Genomic DNA, 19749 nt, shown 5'->3' on the forward strand with positions numbered 1-19749 from the left:
AAGAGGCCTGATTTTCTTGGCTTCAAGTAAGCCCTGCAGTGTTGAACAAAAGAAACCAAGGTCATGATGTCCTACATCTTGGGCAGCATTTTCCTTATCGGGAAGACAAATCATTGGTGAGAAATGGTTGTCTGGATGTGTGATCCCCTTGGACTGCTAAAGAGACATAGGCATCATTTTTATTTTTGGCTATACTTTCCAGTTGGGTTTTAGGTGGCCAGAAATTAACCATTTTCTCCTTCTTTATTTTTCTGAGGTTCTGGTCCTCGGGGTCCAGAGCTTGGGAGGAACGTCTGGCTCTTTGGCCTTCCTTTTACCAGTGGTTCCATTTGTGTGAGGATGAGTCAATGCCCTTGTTTGACATTGACTTTGCTTGGAAGCATTAAGTTCACTCCTTTTCCTGTGTTGATTAGCAGGGTCAACTACTAGTAGGCTGGATGCTGCTTAGAGTCTGACCCTATGAGTCTACCCTACTCTATGGCTTCCCTGAACAAGATGACAGATGGCCCGCCAGAGCTACAGAACATTCTACTAGATGTTCCACAATGCTCTGGGAGCCAGTTGACTTTGAGATTGACCTTGCACGGGGCAAAATATAGCCTCACAAAGGAATTTATATTTTTTAATACCTTTCCCCATTTAATCTGCCTTGGGTTTTGTTTTGTTTCTGAGATAGGACCTCATTTAGCCCAGGCTAGCCTCAAACTTAGCTGAGGATAATCTAACTTCTAATCCCAAACCACCTCCTGACACTGGTTTTATATAACGCTGGCATCAAACCCAGGAATTCGGGTAAGGGCTCTCCTAATTGAGCTATAGCCTCAGCGTACTGCTGGCCTCCCTTAAAACATTTATTTCCGAGCTATCTGAACCTGTGTTTCCTGCAACTCCTAAGAGCTCAAATACAGTCCTTTTTATACCCACAGTTTGAGTTGGTGAGATGAATCCCATCTGAGAATATGTCAAGTCACCCAAAAGAGATCAAGGCTGAGACAGAGACGGCCAGAGCCAGAGCCCAGCTCTGATATTATCTTTGACTTCCTAGATGTTGTGTGTTCCTGGGGGAAATTGAGGTTCCTTTTGGGAGTTCTTAGTCTCAGTGATAAAAAAGAAAATTAGAAATAGACTCAGAAGGAGATTCAAGGACAATTTTTATTAGCGTTTCAGAAAATAACTAAACAGTGCAGGTTAGGTGAAAGCCTCAGCAGCCCGGAGGAAGAAAGATGGAGAAAGAGTCAGGCCCTTTAAGTTAGGCATTGTCAGGTCCAAAGACCCCCACCCCCACCCCATCCGCCTCCAAAATAGGGCAGCACTGGTAACATTGTCCTAAAAAGAGCTGAAACCAAGTTACATACAAACGCTCTGCAGCAAATTAAGAACGCCTATGTACAGATTTTTTTTTTAACCTATCACCTCTTTCTGTTACAACCTTTTTGTTACAGATTTTATAGATTAAAAAAAAAATTTACCCAGTACTTACAAATCCTGAGATACAGAACGTCTAGGCAGTGGACTTACAAATCCTGAGAATGGTTACACTTTAGCAAAAGTTTTCGAGCTATAAGACAGGAGAGTTTTAGCTTCCAGAGTTGGGGAGTTTTAGCTTCCAGAGTTAGATAAGACAGAGAAAGAGGTGTGAGGTGAGCCGTGGTACTCAGTTTGGGGAACAGTTCACTTTTCAGCTATTTTAAAGCACACAGTGTCTTTTTCTGGGCTGTTCCAGTTTGTGCTCTTTATCCCTGTCACAGAGTCAGGTGGCCAGCCTGACCCAGAACACAGGCTTTGGAGGAAACTTTTAAACAAGCATGCTTGGTTTCGCAGACATGGGGCCATAAGCAAACTCCAGAGACAGCTTTTTAGTAGAGTAGAAATGAAACAAGTTGGGTTTTTTTTTTTTCTTTTTTTCGGAGCTGGGGACCGAACCCAGGGCCTTGCGCTTGCTAGGCAAGTGCTCTACCACTGAGCTAAATCCCCAACTCGAGAGTGGGGTTTTTTTGTTTGTTTGGTTGGTTGTTTTTTGTTTTGTTTATTTTATTTTTTTTGTTTTTTTGTTTTTTGTTTTTTGACATTTGGACATTTGGGTGGGCAGTGGCAGTTCTTACAATCTGTGAATTTGGAATTCAAGTGTGCCATTTTCTGGTCATTGAGAATGATTATCTAGTTTGCACTGAATGAAGCCAAGCTGTTTGCTATAAGACAGTGTGCCTTAACGGAATCTCTGAGCCCGAGGAGGAAAAGAAGCAGCTGAGGAAGGAGTTGATCAGTTGGAGAAAGGGGTTTGCTGAGTGAGAGAGCAAGCAGGGGAAGGCGAGAAACTTCAGAAGCAGAGTGAAGCAGAGGTAGGGAAGACTTAGGGAAAGGGATGACCAACAGGAGCTTTGCCAGGGAGAGGATCCCAATATCACGGAGGCCCAGGAGAGACTAGAGAATCTGCCTGATGTACCTGCAGGACTCCTGTAGGGTAGGCTCCAGCGAGCCAACGAAAGAGACGGAGACTGAGCAGACGGCTCTGAAGGAGAAGTGAGGAGAGACAAGTGGTTTGCCAGGGTTAGAGAGCAAGTTCCAGAAGGGAGCTACACAGAGCAAGGAGTAGTAGAAGGGGGCAGGCATCCAGAAGCAGAGTAAGGGGATGGCTGAAGCTTCAAGGAATCGTAAGCCAGAATTCCACCAGGAGGATCCCAGTGCAGTATTAGAAACAGAGAAGGTGGGTTGGGGATTTAGCTCAGTGGTAGAGCGCTTGCCTAGCAAGCGCAAGGCCCTGGGTTCGGTTCCCAGCTCCGAAAAAAAAAGAAAGAAGAAAAAAAAAAGAAACAGAGAAGGTGACACATTCAAGGGTAAAATTGCTGCAGGACAAGAATTTCTATCCAGGGTGTCCCTAAGCTGATTGAGAGACTTGTTAAGAGAGACACCTCACCCTCACAGGATGGAGCAACCTAACAGGACATAGGAAGGCTACCCGATACACTGGTGTGATTTTGTGCTAGGTTCCAGGTGCCAAGAGAAACAGCAGGCAGCTCTGAGGGAGACATTTACCAAGTAGGAGAGGAGAGACTAGTTGGTTGTTAGAGCAGAAGAGCAGCAGCTGGAGAGGCAGATGTTAAAATTTGATGTCAAATATGGTGCATGGAGCCAGCAGGAGCAAGTTATCTGCACACAGGAGGGTCAAACATCCACAGTTTGGTTCAGTTATGAAGGCCCAGCCTTTTGGGAGGTCCGGTAACTCTACTGGGTTTGGGCACCAAATATAAGCACAAAGAAACTACTGCAGAATGAAAGATTTACTGGGGATCACTGCCAAGGCCATCTTCAGTGGTTGGGCAGAGAGAAGAATAAAATGACAGAAAAGCGGGCAGTGGTTTTTATGACAGTCAGCGGGGGGAGGATCTGCGCTGATACGGGCTGCCCAAACCGATTGGATTGCAAGCCCTCGTCTGAGATAGCCGACCTTTGGCTGAAGGTTAAGGAAGGTTCTTGGAAGACTCATGCTTTTTTAGTAAGCAGAAACCCACCTTCAGACTTGTTTACCCAATGACACTCCTTCTCTTTAACCCAGCCAGAGTCCTGTTTGGTAGTTGTCACCACCGCGAAGTGGGGGAGGAGGGGCTTTGGACCTGACAAGATGGAACACAGACAGCTTAAGAAAGGCAAAGGCACTAAGGATGCTAGGCAGCCGAGGGTAGAGCCTGAAGCTTCGGGTTCATGGTCTTTTATATCCCTTCCCTTTGCTTTGTGCTTCCCAGGGCTTGTTTTTTCTTTTTCTTTTTCTTTTTCTTTTTCTTTTTCTTTTTCTTTTTCTTTTTCTTTTTAATGAGCATGCTCTATTCATTAGATGATGCCAAGGGAAGAGAAGGGCTTCCAGTCTTCCTCTGTAAAATGGCTTGTTTTACATGTCAATCTCCATGACTTTTTTTTTTTTCTACCCAGTTCCTATTCTCCTGTGGTAGTTGTACCTGAGGTAAGAATAAGCCCCAGACTTTATATAAAAGTCCCAATAAATTTCCTCCTGACCAAGCTGGAATTCCAGCAACTAAAACGGGCCCAATGATGACATGCCACTCAGGGTACAGCTTCAACCTTGCTCTGAGGCTCTCCCAGACACCCTCCCCGCTCAGCCAGAGACCTCAGGTCCTTCTTAGCTGAATGGAAACTGGCTCATTTCTCTAGGCCAGGCTTAATCTGGGTGTCTTAAACAGCATGAGAAACCTCCAGACGACAGAAACCAGATTCCAGGCTTAGAGTATCTCCCCTTTTAATTTGTTTGCCTTTAATCCACTTATATCAGCCAGGACTGCATTTTGATGCAATTAGCAGGAAATCTTTCACCGAGTGATTTAGAGAGAGAAGTGCAAAAGAGGAGAGAGGAAGGAGAAGGGAGACAGGGGGCTGGTTCTGCATCTATTCTAAGAGAATTCTTCTCCACCCATGCACATTCTCCCTTGCTTCTGTGCCTGTCTGCATTAGCAAGACTTTCAGCACTGGGAGGAAAACACCCAAGGAGCAACTTCAAGGAGAAAAAGATTTATCTTGGCTCATGGTTTCAGAGTTGTCAGTCTGTGGAGGGTAGGAAGGGTGTGGTAGAGCAGGCAGGCTATGGAGAAAGGGGGGACAAAGAGAGAGAAAGCAGGGGAGGGATGGGAGAGAGCAAGCCTAACCTGCAACCTTTCTCCTGTCCTGCTTACTACATCCAGGCCTATAGCCTGTGGGCTGATACTGCTCGCATGCAGAGCAAGTTTTCCCCTTAGGTAAATCTCTATGGAGACACCTTGACAGATTCGCCGAGGGGAAGCTTTGCTACCCGTCCTAGCTGCTTCTCCAGGCTACAAGTTGCTGCTGCTGCTGCTCAGGTCCCACGGGGTCTGGAGAAAGGACGAGTTGAGGCAACAGCTCCCCTCCCAACTCTCCATGAGGTAGAACTTCGTAGGACCCAAACTGTGGCACAAGGGCGGGAATCTGATCATTTGCTGACATACTCTTAAGTCTCAGAGCTCCTGCTTCATACACATGTGTAGGGTGAATGGGTAGAAGATGGATGCTTCTTCAGGAAGATAAGAGTGGAATTTTCACCTCCTATAGCCTACAAAGTAGAATCAGTCTGAGAGAGGGCCGATGACGAGCATGAGGTGACTCTAACGATGTCTGATACCTTGGTTCCCAGACAGTTAGACAAGTGATGTCTTGACACCACTCATGGGCTTTTTCCATTCACAAAATTTTCTTGAGGGGTTTCCCCCTGTAGCTAATCAGATCTGGATACCTTGTCCCGCTCACCTTTGTTAGGAGATCCTCACCCTCCAAAGCATGTGTGTTCCCCTGGAAAGATGTGTCCTCCAATTCTTACAAGTTCTCCCAGGCCAAAACAACTGTTGGGATTACCGTTCAATCACAGCTTGAGCAGATGCATGGCCTGTCGGTCCCCTTCTGCCTTTAGTAAATACAGTGAACAGGAAACGAATACAGTTCTCACCCGGGTTATAGCACAGACACTTTCATATTCCATGTGTGGAAAAAATGGCAGATTTTCATTTAACAGAAATATGGGCAGTAAAACCAAATTTATGGTTTTTTTTCCCTTGAAAAGATGTAGCTAGACTCAATCAATACACAGAGAACACCAGGGAGGCCTCAGCGCTGTGGGCTGAAGTGTGCCTTCTGACCCCATTGCCCTAACCGAATCCCTAACCGCCAATGCCGGGGTATTTGAAAACTAGGTTCTTTGGAAGTCATTGGGATTGGGTGGGGTCGTGCAGATGAGGCTCTTAAGATAGAATTAGGGGTTGGTAAGAAGAGAAAAGAGGGATCACTCAGGGGATGGATCACAGTTGGTTAAGGGCTTGTTGTGCATGCCAGATGAGCTGGGTTCAATCCCCAAAATGCACATGAAGACAGAAGGAGAGGATTAACTCCATAGAGTTGTAGTCTGACCTTCACATGCATACTGTAGCACTCTACTGCCTGCACATACGTCACACACACACACACACACACACACACACACACACACACCAATAACAATAATTGCTTTTATTAATTATTCATTAATTAATTATTTTATATCTCAATCCCAGCCCCCCTCATCCTCTCCTCCCAGTCCCACCTCACAACCCCCTCTCCCATTACCCCCTTTCTTTCACCTCAGAGAAGGGGAAGCCCCCTATGGGCACCATAGTAATAATGTTTAATTAGGAAAGAAGACAGTTGTACTCTTTCTTGTCAAGTAAAGAGACAGTGAGAAGATGGCCATCTACAATCCAGAGAGAAAACCTTCAGCAGGACCCACTTAGCTAGCATGTGATCTTGGGCTTCTAAGCTCCAGAACTACTGAGAAATAGACATTTGCCATTTAGGATCTGGATAATTGGCTCAGTGGGTAAAGCACTTACTATGCAAGCCTGAAGACCTGAGTTCAAATCCCCAGAAACCATGTAAAGTTGAGCATTGTAGCACATATGTGATCCAGGGCACCTACTGTGAGGTGGGAGACAGGAGGATCCATGGATGTCATAGGCTGGCTAGCTTGACCCATACAGCAGAGAGCAAGAAAAAGAGAGACTTTGCCAAAACAAGTTGGAAGGTGTGACAGCTAACCTTGGTTATCAAACTTGGTTACATCTGGAATTAACCCATACCCATGCTTCTGGGGACTCCTGTGAAAGATTTTCCTGACCAGATTATTGAAGCAGGAAGACACACTCTAAATCTGGGTGGCTCCTTCCATTTGCAACCCATATAAAAGGACATGGAAGACAGAAATAGTATTTTGCCTGCTTGAGCTCACTCTCACTGGAAAATTCATCTATCCTGTTGCTGGGGTATCCCTCCACTGATATTAGAATCTTCTTCAGGATTCCAATGTAGACTAAAGGCCAGCAGCTCTTCAGGAATAGTCAAGGACTCCAGCACCAGGGTGGGAACACATCAGCCTTGTAGACTGAACTATTGATTCTTGGCCTCTGCGGTGTGAGACTACATGGACCACAGCCTGAGAGCTAATCTAGCTAATCCTCATTTAATATATGTATTCATTCTATCAGTTCTGCTCCTTTAGAGAATTCTATAGCAGCTGGAGAGATGACCCAGCAATTAGAAGCCCTAGCCGCTCTTCCCATAGACCCAGGTTTAATTCCAAGCACCTACATGGCAGTTCTCAACCATCTGTGACTCCAGTTCCAGGGGATTCAACACTCTGTTCTGTCCTATCTTGGCACCAGGCACACACATGCATAGACATACATACTGCCAAACACAGTACAGATAAAAATATATTCAGGGAACTCTGACTAATATGGATTTCGAGGACCAACACCTGAGGTTGTCCCTCTGATCCTCACATCTGAGACAAGCATATACCCAGACTCAAAAAGGTACACATAAAAAGGTAAAACATTTATCATTTAGGCCATCCACTTTAGAGGAGTTTGCTAGTGTTTTAGCAGACGATAATGCAGGTCTACTGGGGCCTGTATATTACCAAGGGTCACTTGGGGCCACCCCCCAACTCTGCCAGCCTCAGACTTAACACTATCCATACATTCCCCTACCTTTGTTTCTCCCTTCCACAGTCTGACTGCTGTCCTAGGCTCCTTGGCGCCTCTTGGTAAGGCATCAGAAGAGCGTTTTTGTCACTGCCAAACTGAACTTATTTTGAAAAGATGAAAACAAGGCACCTAAAAAGTCACCCACCCACCCCCCTGCCCCAAATAAGCTGGACTATTTTTATTCGCTGGTTTCCCTCCAGTGCCTGTTCACACGTGCGGACTTAACTTGATGCAGTGGCAACCAGATATTTTGCATTCCACTTTTGCACTCGACAGAATGTCAGGAGCCTTCTCTGTTGCTCCAGCTTTGTGCTATATTAATAGCCTCTATTCATCCTCAAATTTGTTGCACCATAATTTTCCTAACAGACAAACGAGCCTATTCCCAACTTTTTGTCCCGATAGCAAACGCTGTAATCAACATGCTTGTGTACTGAGTTTGTTTGTTCTTGTGTTGGGAAGTTGGTTTGGTGGTAGCCTGGACTCTGGCATCAGCTGGGGCTGGCAGCTCACATTGTCTTGTTGTTCCTCCTAAGTCTCCAGGCTGCTGGTTATGGAAGAGCTTCTTGGTCCCAAGTATCAGACTCTCCACTAACCATAAGTGACCTGGAAATTCTGTGGTCCCCTTCCTGGATGATATCTCAGTGTGGCTTCTGACGCTATAACTGAATACCACACACTGCGAAATTGATGAAGAATGGTTTGTAGCCATGTGAGATGGCACAAATCTGGAGTCCCAGCATGTGGGAGATAGATGCAGGAAAAACGGGGGGTTTAGGATCAGGTCTGACTACACAGCAAGTTCAAGTCCAGCCTGAGCTACACAAGACCCTGTCTCAAAATCTCAAGTCAGAGGCTGGGGAGATGATGCACTATGAAAAAAATCTTGTCATGCAAGCATGGAGACCCGAGTTTGATGGAATGGATCCTGGGAAGTTCCATGTACCAGCTTTGTGTCTAGGGAGGGTCTTGCTGTTGAGACGCCACAGAATCCTCAGACAGCATTGGATGTCACATGGAAAGCCAGGAGCCTGCTAGTTTAGGTCTCTTTCTCATTGTTACCAATGCAAACACCAGAGCCCTTCCCAAATTATTCCCCCAAACATGCCAAGTATCCTCAATATATGACTTTGGAGGCTAAGCTTCTATATGAGTCTTTAGGGGTAGCCCCTAAGACATGACAGATGATGTGTCTAAAGAGAAAGGCTCACAACCCCACCTCTATTTCTGGAAGAAAGTAGTCAGACTTCACCTGGCAAGAAGTGAGGTCAGGGAGATGGAGAGAGGGGAGAAGTCATGGCAGGTGATGTTAAGATTCTGCTCTGTGTATTTACATGTTGTTATCAATGTTCCTAAGGGATGGATGGTACCAGGCTTTGTATGTTTAAGTGGGCAATTATATCTTACCAATTGGGTCAAAAAAAAAAAAGAAGTGAGGTCATCACCTGCCTGCATCAGATAAAAGCTACCATTGTTTGTCCCGTGCCCATTGAGTCATGCTGGCCCTGGTGGGGCTACTTATCTGCCACCACATACTCCCTGGGCAAGGCTGGTTGGTGGTTCAGGTATATCTGGCTCAGATAGAGAAATTCGATGGGAAACCTGGAGGAATGCACTGTTGACTTAGCTGAACAGCAGCATTCTCATGAAGCTGCCCCCAGATTCCAGCTGCTCAGGCCCCCAGATCCAGGTTGGGGTGTCCTGTCCTCTCTGAAGCCAGCCCTGCCACCTTCCCTTTTAAGCAGAAGAGCAGCTGAGTAGCCTCTCCCAATCCTTTTCTGTACATGCTGACCGAATCTGTTTCTGTTGTTTATGTGCTGAAGGCCCCTTGGGTACAATAAATTCCCTGGTGGCGGAGCCATCAGAACCCTAAGGATGCCCACTTCAAGTCAGCCTGAGTGCCAATGGTCAGACGACGAGAAGGCCAGCTGGTCCAGGCTGGCTCCAGCCAGCTGTCACCTACTTGCTCTCTCAGCTCTTTGTGGCTTGATCATTCATCATTCCGACCAAAGGGATCTTGACAAAGGGCAAAGAGATGCCTTCGATTCTACTGAAAGGGCAGCCACCCTGGCAGCTCATCCCAGCTCGGCATCCCAGGGGAGGGATCAAGCCCAGGACCCACTCAAATTCCTGGACAGAGCTCAGTGTCAGGTCTCTGGCTTCTTGGACCGAGCCAAAGGCAAGGAAATACAGTTCATCTGGATCCTGAGCCTGGCGCCAAGCTGGGGGTGAGATGCTGGGAGCAGCCAGGATTAGTTTGGCATCCCTGGCCTTTGCTTCAGCCTCATCTACTGGGAGAAGGAGTTACTTCACTGAGCTTCGATTTCCTCATCCGACTATCCTCTGGAGAATTAAATTCTGCTCTGCTACTCACAACAGGCTCCAAATCTGACCTCAATCTTCCTCTGCCCACCTTGACCTCTTGATCTTTTGCTACGATCTCTCAAGTGCTGGGATCACAGGTGTTGGACCACCATGACTAATTTATAAGGGGCTGGTGAACAAGCCCAGGGCTTCCTGGATGCTGGGCAAGCACTCTACCAACTGAGTTACATCCCGGCCTCTCTGTTTATACAAGTTTTTACATCTCACCTGACCGCAAAGCCATAGTGTCCGGTATGGCCTGCGAGCCCTGGGCTTGTGGGACAGGTCAATGTGACAGGCTTTCCCTCTATGCACTCCACCATGTGGCTTCCCTAAAAAGACTCTAGCAGGAAAGGAAAGGAGGTCAGCTTTCTTCCTCCAGACCATCCACTTAGAGGTAAGGGGAGTCTGGGCCACTTCCTTTTTTTCCCTGAGGTTCCCAGCTTATGAAAAAAATAAATAAAGTTATAGTAATTATGATATCAGCGTTTAAACAGGAAAAGAAAAACCACAAGGCACTCATTTGTTGGCAAAGTAATTGCAGAACTCAATATGTTTCTTGGTAAATTTTGAGTGGTGCAGTCCTTGGCAGAAAACAAGCTTAAAGGCTCAACGTGTGTGTGTGTGTGTGTGTGTGTGTGTGTGTGTGTGTGTGTGTACAACTCTCTATGGGTATGCAGGTGTGTGAGTATATATTCTTTTTTTTTTTCTTTTTTTCGGAGCTGGGGACCGAACCCAGGGCCTTGCGCTTGCTAGGCAAGTGCTCTACCGCTGAGCTAAATCCCCAACCCCGTGACTATATATTCTTGTGTGTGGTGGGGAACTGTGTGCACATGGGCATATGACAGCCAGAGGTCAACATCAGATCTTATTCCTCAGGAGGTACCCGTCTTTGTTTATGGCACAGGATCTCCCACAGGTCTGAACTGTGAGCTAAATAGACCTCTTCTCTATGAAAAAGCCCTTCTAGAGTGATGGAAAATAGATTAAGCTGCCACCAAACAACTCAGGCAAAAGCGAAAACCATGTGAAGACAGCATGTCTGACCAAATAGTCATGGCCGTGGCTGAGTTAAACTAGCAAGCGTGCAAGCGCCATTTTAAAAGCCTTCAGGTGCTGGCCGTTGTCTTACTAAGTAACATTACACTCTGGAGGGAATCCCTGCTGTGCACATTTTTCTTGAAAAGGCATACTCAAAAGCTGTTCAACCCACCTCACCATTAATCGACAACAACAAAACAAAGAAACAATCCCACACAGGTCTAGCTTGGTGATGTAACGTGCTTATCGGGCTTGCTTACAAGAGCTGCAGTGAGGTCTTACTCGAGGAAGGAGCAGGAGTGAGGGGACACTCACACAGGACTGTGGGAGACCCCAAACCTCAGTGTTAGTAAAGTCTCAGAGGAGCATGGGTAATCAGCTATGGAGATGAAGTCCCCCCCCTTTTTTTTTTCTTTTTTTCGGAGCTGGGGACCGAACCCAGGGCCTTGCGCTTGCTAGGCAAGCGCTATACCACTGAGCTAAATCCCCAACCCCGATGAAGTCCCCCTTAAATTAACTTCCCACTCTATAAACTCCAGCATCTTCCAAGGCCATAGACAGCTGTGGCAGAATAACACAGGAAAGTTTTGATGTGGTCACATCTTAAGCTTTATTGTGCAGGCCGGATTGAGTTAGTTATCGCCAGGAAGAATTTCACCAAAATGTACTGTGCTTAAATATGCCTAAAATAAACTACTTGGGGTCAGTCTCCCAAAAATTTGAACCAACACTAACTACCTTTGCCTCCCATGGATTAGTACTCTGCTGGCTGTGATGTTCAGAGAGATCCCCCACATTCAGGGAAGTCAACAGGTGCCATCTTGGCCTCTTCTGGTGATCACAGCTGCTCTAATTAAGGTGGTAATGACTGTTAAACTTGGAGGACAGCATTCCAGAACAACCGATGACACAAATAGGTTGTGGATTTTCTATAATTGTCCCCTGGTTAACAGGGTGGCTTCTGGTACCCAAGTGTGCAGTCATGTACTCCATGCTCGTTCTTGAGACTCACCTGACCACGACCTAGATCTTTCCAAAGTCCGTCTTTCTGGCAATAAGTCATGAGCAGATGTGCTGGCTAGTGGTTACAGGCTGTCGGTACTCATCATCAGTTTAGAACCTGTTAAAATCAGAGAGGCTGGGGTTGGGGATTTGGCTCAGTGGTAGAGTGCTTGCCTAGCAAGCGCAAGGCCCTGGGTTCGGTCCCCAGCTCCGAAAAAAAGAAAAGAAAAAAAAAAAATCAGAGAAGCCAGGAATCTTGTCTCTGCTTCGTTGAGGGATGCTAACCTTAAGACAATGGGACAAGCGAACTCTATCCAGCTGACCTGTGGCCAAACACCTATGTGAAACACCGGCATTTATATAAATCACCCTGAAAAATAACGAAGAAATAGAGGGAGAGGGAAAGAAGGAGCATGCAGACTCCTGAGAACATCCTACTTCCTAAGAACTGCCTGTGTAAATGTTACCCCAATATCATGGTCAATTGCAGGGTATCAACAACTTAACAACTGGCTCTCTGAATTCCTGAATACTTAACAACAGGCCCTAGTGCACCACTGATGCGAGCCCAGGCTCGAGTGTCTCTCTCATGCCACCCTCCCGCTCTTTCCCAACAGTTGTTCTATGTTTTGACTTAAAAAAAAAAATCAATTTCGGAATTTCACTATGTTCAGGTCCCATTTACTTATTATTCAAATAATTTTCTTCCAGAATCTTTCCTCCCTTCCCTTGTTTTCACTCCCTTCCCCCACGTGCTTTCTTTCTTTCTTTCTTTTTAAAGATTTATTTATTTATCTACTTTATATGAGTACACTGTAGCTGTCTTTAGATAAAACAGAAGAGGGCACCAGATCTCATTACAGATGGTTGTGAGCCACCATGTGGTTGCTGGGAACTGAATTTAGGACCTCAGGAAGAGCAGTTAGTGCTCTTAACCGCTGAGCCATCTCTCCAGCTGCCCCACCCACCACGTGCTTTCTTTCCTTTTGTGGTTGGGGATAGAATCTAGGGTTTCTTCAAGGTTGGCCAATCGGGTGATACCTCGAGGCAGGTGATAAGGCTATCATTGAAAATCGAATCACTCACTGCAAAAGGGAAGATAACATTGAAATTGGCATTGTAAAATGGGACGTTGTGGCCCACCTGTAATCCCAGCATTTGGGAAGTAGAAGCAAGAGGGTCAGAAGTTCGAGGACATTTTTGAATATATAATGAGTTCCAGGCCAGCCTGGGCTACAGGAGACTATTTGTAAGTACAAAAGTACTTTACCTGAAACAAAGTCTTACTCTCTGACTTGGACCTCAAGGACATAGTCTTGAATGTTGAGCCGCTCTCCTGCCTTGGCCTCCGTCTGGAGTGCTGAGACTATACCTGTAAACCACCACGTCTGGCTAAAATGAATGAGAATGCCCTTCCCCCTTCTTCCATAGGTTCACATATTTCAATACTTGGTCACTAGTTGATAGAACTGTTTGGGAAGGACCAAGAAGTATGACCTTGCTGGAGGAGGTGTGCCAATAGGGGGTGAGCTTTCAGGGTTCAAAGCCCACACCACTCCTACTTACTTATCTCTGCTTCCTGCTTTCGGATGAAGATGTAAGTTCTTAAATAAGGCTCCAGAGGGGCTGGAGAGATGGCTCAGCGGTTAAGAGCACCCGACTACTCTTGCAGAGGTCCTGAGTTCAATTCCCAGCAACCACATGGTGGCTCACAACCATCTGTAAAGAGATCCAATGCCCTCTTCTGGTGTATCCGAAGACAGCTACAGTGTACTTATATATAATAAATGAATAAATCTTAAAAAAAAAATAAGGGGCTGGGGATTTAGCTCAGTGGTAGAGCGCTTACCTAGGAAGCGCAAGGCCCTGGGTTCGGTCCCCAGCTCCGAAAAAAAGAACCAAAAAAAAAAAAAAATAAGGCTCCAGAGACAGGACTGCTTGTCTGCTGTTATGCTCCCTGCCATGATGACCATGGATTCTAATCCTCTGGAATCGGGATCCCCAATCACTGTTTCCTTCTGTGAGTTACCTTGACCACGGTGTTTTATCACAGCAATAGAAAGTAAGCAATAGAAAGTAACTCGGACGCTATGTGTTGGATCTGATGACTCAAAGACTGGGCTCTGGGACCCTAGAGCCTGTCTCTGTGAAGCCTTTATAGGACAGGACACACCTGTTCACATCATTCACAAGGAAGAGCGAGTGAATCTGGGCTGAATATGCTAACGTTAGAAGCAGTTCCTATGGGGCTCTGCGTCAGGGGTATAGGCCATCTGTAGCACCCTGGGGGTTGGAGTGTCCACAGGACACACCTCCAGCAAGCCTGCTTTATAGTATTGGATGAGTTTCTGTAGCAATTTATCCAGTTTGGGGATGAAATGTGATCAATAACAGCAGTGGAGGCCTCTAACACAGAAAAGAGAGATTTGAGTTGGGGTCAAGAGAGGACAGCTAAGAAAAGATAGTGGTACTTTTTCCAAAGCTGAGTACACCCCTGCCCTGCAACTCTAAAGCACACACTCTCGGGGATGCAAGACAGCAGCCCCCAAACTGCTGGCACAGTGTCTCTTCTGTTGCTATGACATATTACCTGAAATTGGGTACTTGATAAAGGCTGGATATGTGTTTGGCTTATGGTTCTGAAGGGTGGAAGGTCCGGGATCATGGTACCATTATGGAGGACCTTCTTACTGTATCTTATCATGGTAGAAGACTTCATGGGGAAGATCAGAGCCAGCAAAACAAGATTGGGGAATAACCAGAAAAGACCTTGCCTCAAACAACACAGAAGGCAAGGACAGACACTCATGCTTGTCCTCTGACCTCCACTTGCTTTTATAACTAAGTCATCCCACCAATCTATAAATAGATCGATCTATTCATGAGCTAGCACCCTCCTGACCCAATGACCTCCAAATACCATCACCATATGACTTTAGAGATCACGTCACCACATGTAAACGCTTGGGAATAAATGTTCAAGCCATAGCAAATAGGGTGTAACACAGCTAAAGCTTGGTGACAGAACAGCTGTCCTGCACGAGTAAGGCCACAGGCTCAAAGTCCAGCAGCAGAAGGAGGAACGGACAACAAGGAGGTGTGGCAGCATAGAAACAAAGCAGATTTCTCAACACCTCTGCTTTTCCTAGTCCCAGGAGAAAAATCATAACAATGCTCATGAATAGGAAAAAAATGGATAAATCAATAGTGGAATACTACACAGGAAATAAAAAAGAGCCATGACTATATTAAAATGACAGAAAATTAATTTCAGACATAACATTAAAAGAAACCAGACACCAATGAGTATGTGCTGTGTGGTTCCATTTATGTAAATCAAACTAATCTACAGTTATGGGACTAAGAGCACCGGGGTGTTCATCACGAGGCAGTCAGGGAGATTTCCAGGGTTTTAATGCTGTTCTCTATTTTGTTCTAGTTATTACAAAAGGGCTTTCACCTTGGAAACATTTGCTGGGTGCACACACAAGATTTCTGTACTTTCCTACAGATGTTACATTCCTTAGGAACCATGTATGTGTGTGCTTGTTCGGTGTGTGTGGATGTATTCATGCCATGGTACACATGTGGAGGTCAGAGGACAACCATGGGCATCTGTCCTTGCCCTCCCATGTTGTTTGAGGTGTCTTAGCCCCACCTCCCATCTTTCCGTAGGAACTCTGGGATTACAGACATGTCTTACCATCTCTGTCTTTATGTGAGTTCTGGGGTTCAGAAGTTAGGTTCTAGTGTTTCCACAGTAATCACTGCCCAGAGCTACCTCCCAGCCCTCAGCTGTTACATTTCAACACAAACATTAATAACTGTAAATCTAAACGCCCAGTGTGAATGAAGAGAATGAAAGACAGAAGACAGTCACAACCGGGCATTATTTAATAATTAAAAAGTACATGATACTAGACGATACAAATGTTGCAAGAACACAAAGAAAAGATACATTAAGTACATTAGAATGGCTGTCTGTGGGGCAGAACATCAGACTAGGAATCCTGGTAAAAAAATAAACATGCTGATAGTAAAATAAGAGCAGGGTTTTGTAGGACCAGTTGGGATCGTTTAGAAGTTTAAAATAAAACAAACAGGGAAGCACAAGAGGAAGAAGAGAAAGAGAAGGAGGAGGGGGAGGGGAGAGGGAGAGGACGGGGAAGGAAACAGGCTTTGAGAATCTGGACAACCCTTTGAGTTTCAGCACTGCTTAGGGTTTGACGGTGCTTAGGTTTGACCCCTGGAGTCCCCCAAGCACTGTTCAATGAGTTTTACACACGTGACCTTGCACACCTAGAGGTAGCAAGCAGATCAGATCCTGATAGACTGAAGCCCTTCATAGAATCTAGGACCTGGGAAGGTGGTAGCTCTTAGTGGAGCTCTGGGAAGAAGGGAATTTGACATGGGGCATACAGGTGACTGAGGCATTCTTATGACCTGGGAAATGGGAAGAGAGACAGGTAGAGAGGTTTAAGAGACAGAGAAAATGGTAGAGAGAGAGAAACGGCCCTGTCAAGGTGGTGCGTATGAGGGCAGCTCACTGACAGGCAACCGAGGGCTCTATTCAGACTTCAGCCCACATCCTCCAGGAGACCTCCCACACCCAAGTACCCCAAACGCTATATTCTCATTTACCATATACTCTTATACCATGGTTCTCAACCTTCCTAATGGTGTGACCCTTTAATACAGTTCCTCATGTTGTAGTGACCCCCAACCATAAATTATTTTCATCGCTATTTCTTCTGCCCTGGTTTTGTTGTGGGTGTGTATGGACTTCTGTAATATCACTTCTTGCTGGTGGCATAAGCACCCCTACACTAAAAACCCTTGCTAAGGATAAGAACGGGGGGGGGATAAGTATGCAAAGAGAAGACAGGACCAACAAATGGGAGTGGAAGAGGAGATTCTTACTAGAGAAAGCCCCATGTAGGGGCCAAACATAGCCTGTAACTTTTTGGCAGGCAACTCTAGGGTCTCATCCTGAGAATAGGTACTGTGGTCCGCTTCCCCAGTGAGGAGAGGCCCAATTACAGAAGAAACCGAGCAGAGCCCTTGTTGAATGCTGCAAGCACTATTCCACTTTACAGAAAGGAAGTGAGTGTCTGTGGGTCTGGGTATTCTGGGGGGAGTCGGGGTTGGGGAAGAGGACCATACCAATCTTATGAAGTTTCTATCTGTCTCTAACAGACCTTGCTAACCACTCAGATGCCTTATTGAGTCCAATTCTACCGGCCCCAAACGCAAAGACACCCTCCCAACTGATTTCAATTATACAGCATGCAAACAACCGAGTGGAAATGTTAGCTCTCAAAGCCATTTAATTTAAAACCTAACGTTTAGCTTGGTTCCTTTTAGTCGTATCTCCAACATCTCTATAGGTTCTTGGAAAGCTTCACAGATCCAGGTCATAGAGGGCTAGGAAGCCCGGGGCAGTTCACTGAGCCCGGTGCCAGCAAGCAGGTGACTGGACTGCCCCTGGCCCTCGTGCGGGAGGGCGGGAGCAGGCATTGCCTAGTGCGCACGCGTAGCGGACGGGGTTGTGCTTCGGGCTTGCGCGTTGCCGCTGGGCTGGAGGGAATGGGGAGGCAGCGGGCACGCGCCTGAGGCGGCATCGCCTACGCTCCCCAACCCCCATTCCCGGAGCAGTCGGGACTGCTTCGTCCCACCCACCCCGAGTCTTCTCAGGTGCCCTGTCCGCAAGCCTGGTCCCTCGTCAGTCGAGCTGCCCTGAGAGGCAGCACGCGGCCTGACGCGCCGTCCTCCCCTGAGGGACCCAGGGGCGCGTGCCCGCGCGCGGGCCGCGGACGTGAGGGCAGCGAACGACGGAACCGCGGCGCCGAGGAGGGCCGTGCTCGTGCCCGGCTCCTCGCGAGGCGCGCGCGCGCTCCCGCCGCAGCCCGGGCCGCGCCCGCCCCGCCTCTCAGCACCGGCCCCGGAGCCCGGTCCGCGAGCGGCGGCGGCGGCGGCCGGAGGGACGATGAGCGGCGCGGCGCGGGCGGGCCCGGCCCGGCTCGCGGCGCTGGCCCTGCTGACCTGCAGCCTGTGGCCGACGCGAGCGGACAACGCGAGCCAGGAGTACTACACGGCGCTCATCAACGTGACGGTGCAGGAGCCCGGCCGCGGCACCCCTCTCACGTTCCGCATCGACCGCGGGCGCTACGGGCTCGACTCACCCAAGGCCGAGGTCCGCGGCCAGGTGCTGGCACCGCTGCCCATCCACGGAGGTGAGGCGGGAGCGGAAGCCTGAGGCGGGGCGGGGGTCGCGGGGGCGGCGTGGCCGGGTGTCTGCGCGCCGTTCGGCCGCCGGCCCAAGGGGATCGCGGTCCCCGCGCTGTGGAGCCTGGCCTGCTTCCCGCTGGGTAAAGAGGCTCCAGAAACCCTGCTGCATTTCCCCTTGAAATTAAAAGAGAGCGAGACTTAGAATGTCCTCCTCTTTTTCATTTAGGTAGCTTGTTTACTGGAGGGCATTGGAATGCGAGTTTGCAGGGACAGTTGAGACAAAGGAGGTGGTGCAGGGGCGCAGAACTAGTTCATGGTGGACGAGATGCTTAACCTGTATTTTGGAATCGGCAGGTTTGTTCCTGAAATCCCACGGATTTAACACTGCAGTGAATCTTTAGGGATGAGAACCACCCCCCCCCCCCGCCTTTCCTACTCACCCCCCCACCCCCAACGTCAAAACGTGCTGGTTTTTGTTTTTTGGGTTTTTTTTTTTTTTTTTTTTTTTTTTCGATAATGGCTAAGGGGAGAGGGTCCCTGTTGCTTTTGGCTTTCTCTGACCCGGGTAGTTTTGCTGTCATGAAACGCTAGAGATTTTCACATTATAAAGAATGTGAGAGTAGCTGAACTAGTAGCCAAGTCTTTGGTCACGGGTGCCCATCCAGAGGGAAAGAGGTAAAATGGTCAGGAATCGTCTTTGAAGCCATTTGATTTAGCCTTGGCGTTCCCCTTGTGTATGCCGGCTGTGCATACTTAATGATTTGGTGTAAACTCCTATGTTAATTACTGGTTGTGTTTTAAAGGACGTTGCTCCGTGGAGTGTGATATTTGGGGGCTTTGGCAGGCTGGACTTTGGGGAGATGTCTCCTATCCTATCTCCCGTTCTCACCTTACAATGTTGAGAGGATTAAAAAAAACAAAACTATGATTCCTGTTTAGATGTTTAGGAACTCTTTAGGATAATGGTGTTTGTTTTTATAGTCTAAAATATTAAAATGTGCCCTCTGAGTTCACTATTTGTATAATGCATATTAAGCTGCTGCTGCTGCTGCTGCTGCTGCTGCTGCTGCTGCTGCTGCTGCTGCTGCTGCTGCTGCTTTTGAGACGTACTGGCTTGGGGCATAAGGTTTCTTTCTTCAGCTTAGATTGGGCTCTTAAGCGTTCATTTTTTACACCAGCGACCAAATGCTTATGGTGTGTATTTCTTAGTCCACTAGGTTAGAATCAGCACTTAAGGCCCCTGTTTGACCACAGAAACAGTTTTTTCTTTGCTCCATTCAATAAATATTTGCTGCCTGCTCTGTGCCAGTCACTGTGGTTGGGACATGTAATGTTGCCAAACTATGGCAGTAACAATGCTACACTATTTTCTGGAGGGGAAAAGGACCGTGAGGGTCATGTGGAAGGGGAGGAAGAGGAAGAAAGAGGCAAGCTACTCTGCAGAAAGATCTGTAAAGTGTTGTGAAATCTGTGGTTTGTGCTTGGGGCTTGGTTCCCCCCCAGGCAACCCAGACCACCACCCTCACTTAAGATGCAGTGTTTCGAGTGCCAATGTCAGCTGTTTGTCTTCACCTCCAAG

General features: G+C 47.3%; 1 protein-coding gene across 5 annotated transcripts in view; it reads left to right on the forward strand.

The window, feature by feature from the left end:
* Positions 1 to 17843: 17843 nt before the first annotated feature.
* Rnf130 (ring finger protein 130) overlaps positions 17844 to 19749 on the forward strand; it is a 113571-nt gene continuing 111665 nt past the window's right edge. For 4 of the 5 annotated variants that reach the window (XR_015630997.1, XR_015630998.1, XM_087574224.1 and 1 more), the window contains exon 1: positions 17844 to 18175. Coding sequence is in view for 3 of the 5 variants with exons in the window: in XM_087574224.1 (XP_087430350.1) it covers positions 17929 to 18175 (247 nt within the window). In the remaining 2 variants the exon portion in view is untranslated. 5 annotated transcript variants of the gene reach the window in all.

This window comes from Rattus norvegicus, chromosome 10 (genome assembly GCF_021556685.1).
Source record: "Rattus norvegicus strain SHRSP/BbbUtx chromosome 10, alternate assembly SHRSP_T2T, whole genome shotgun sequence".
Lineage (NCBI taxonomy): Eukaryota > Metazoa > Chordata > Mammalia > Rodentia > Muridae > Rattus > Rattus norvegicus.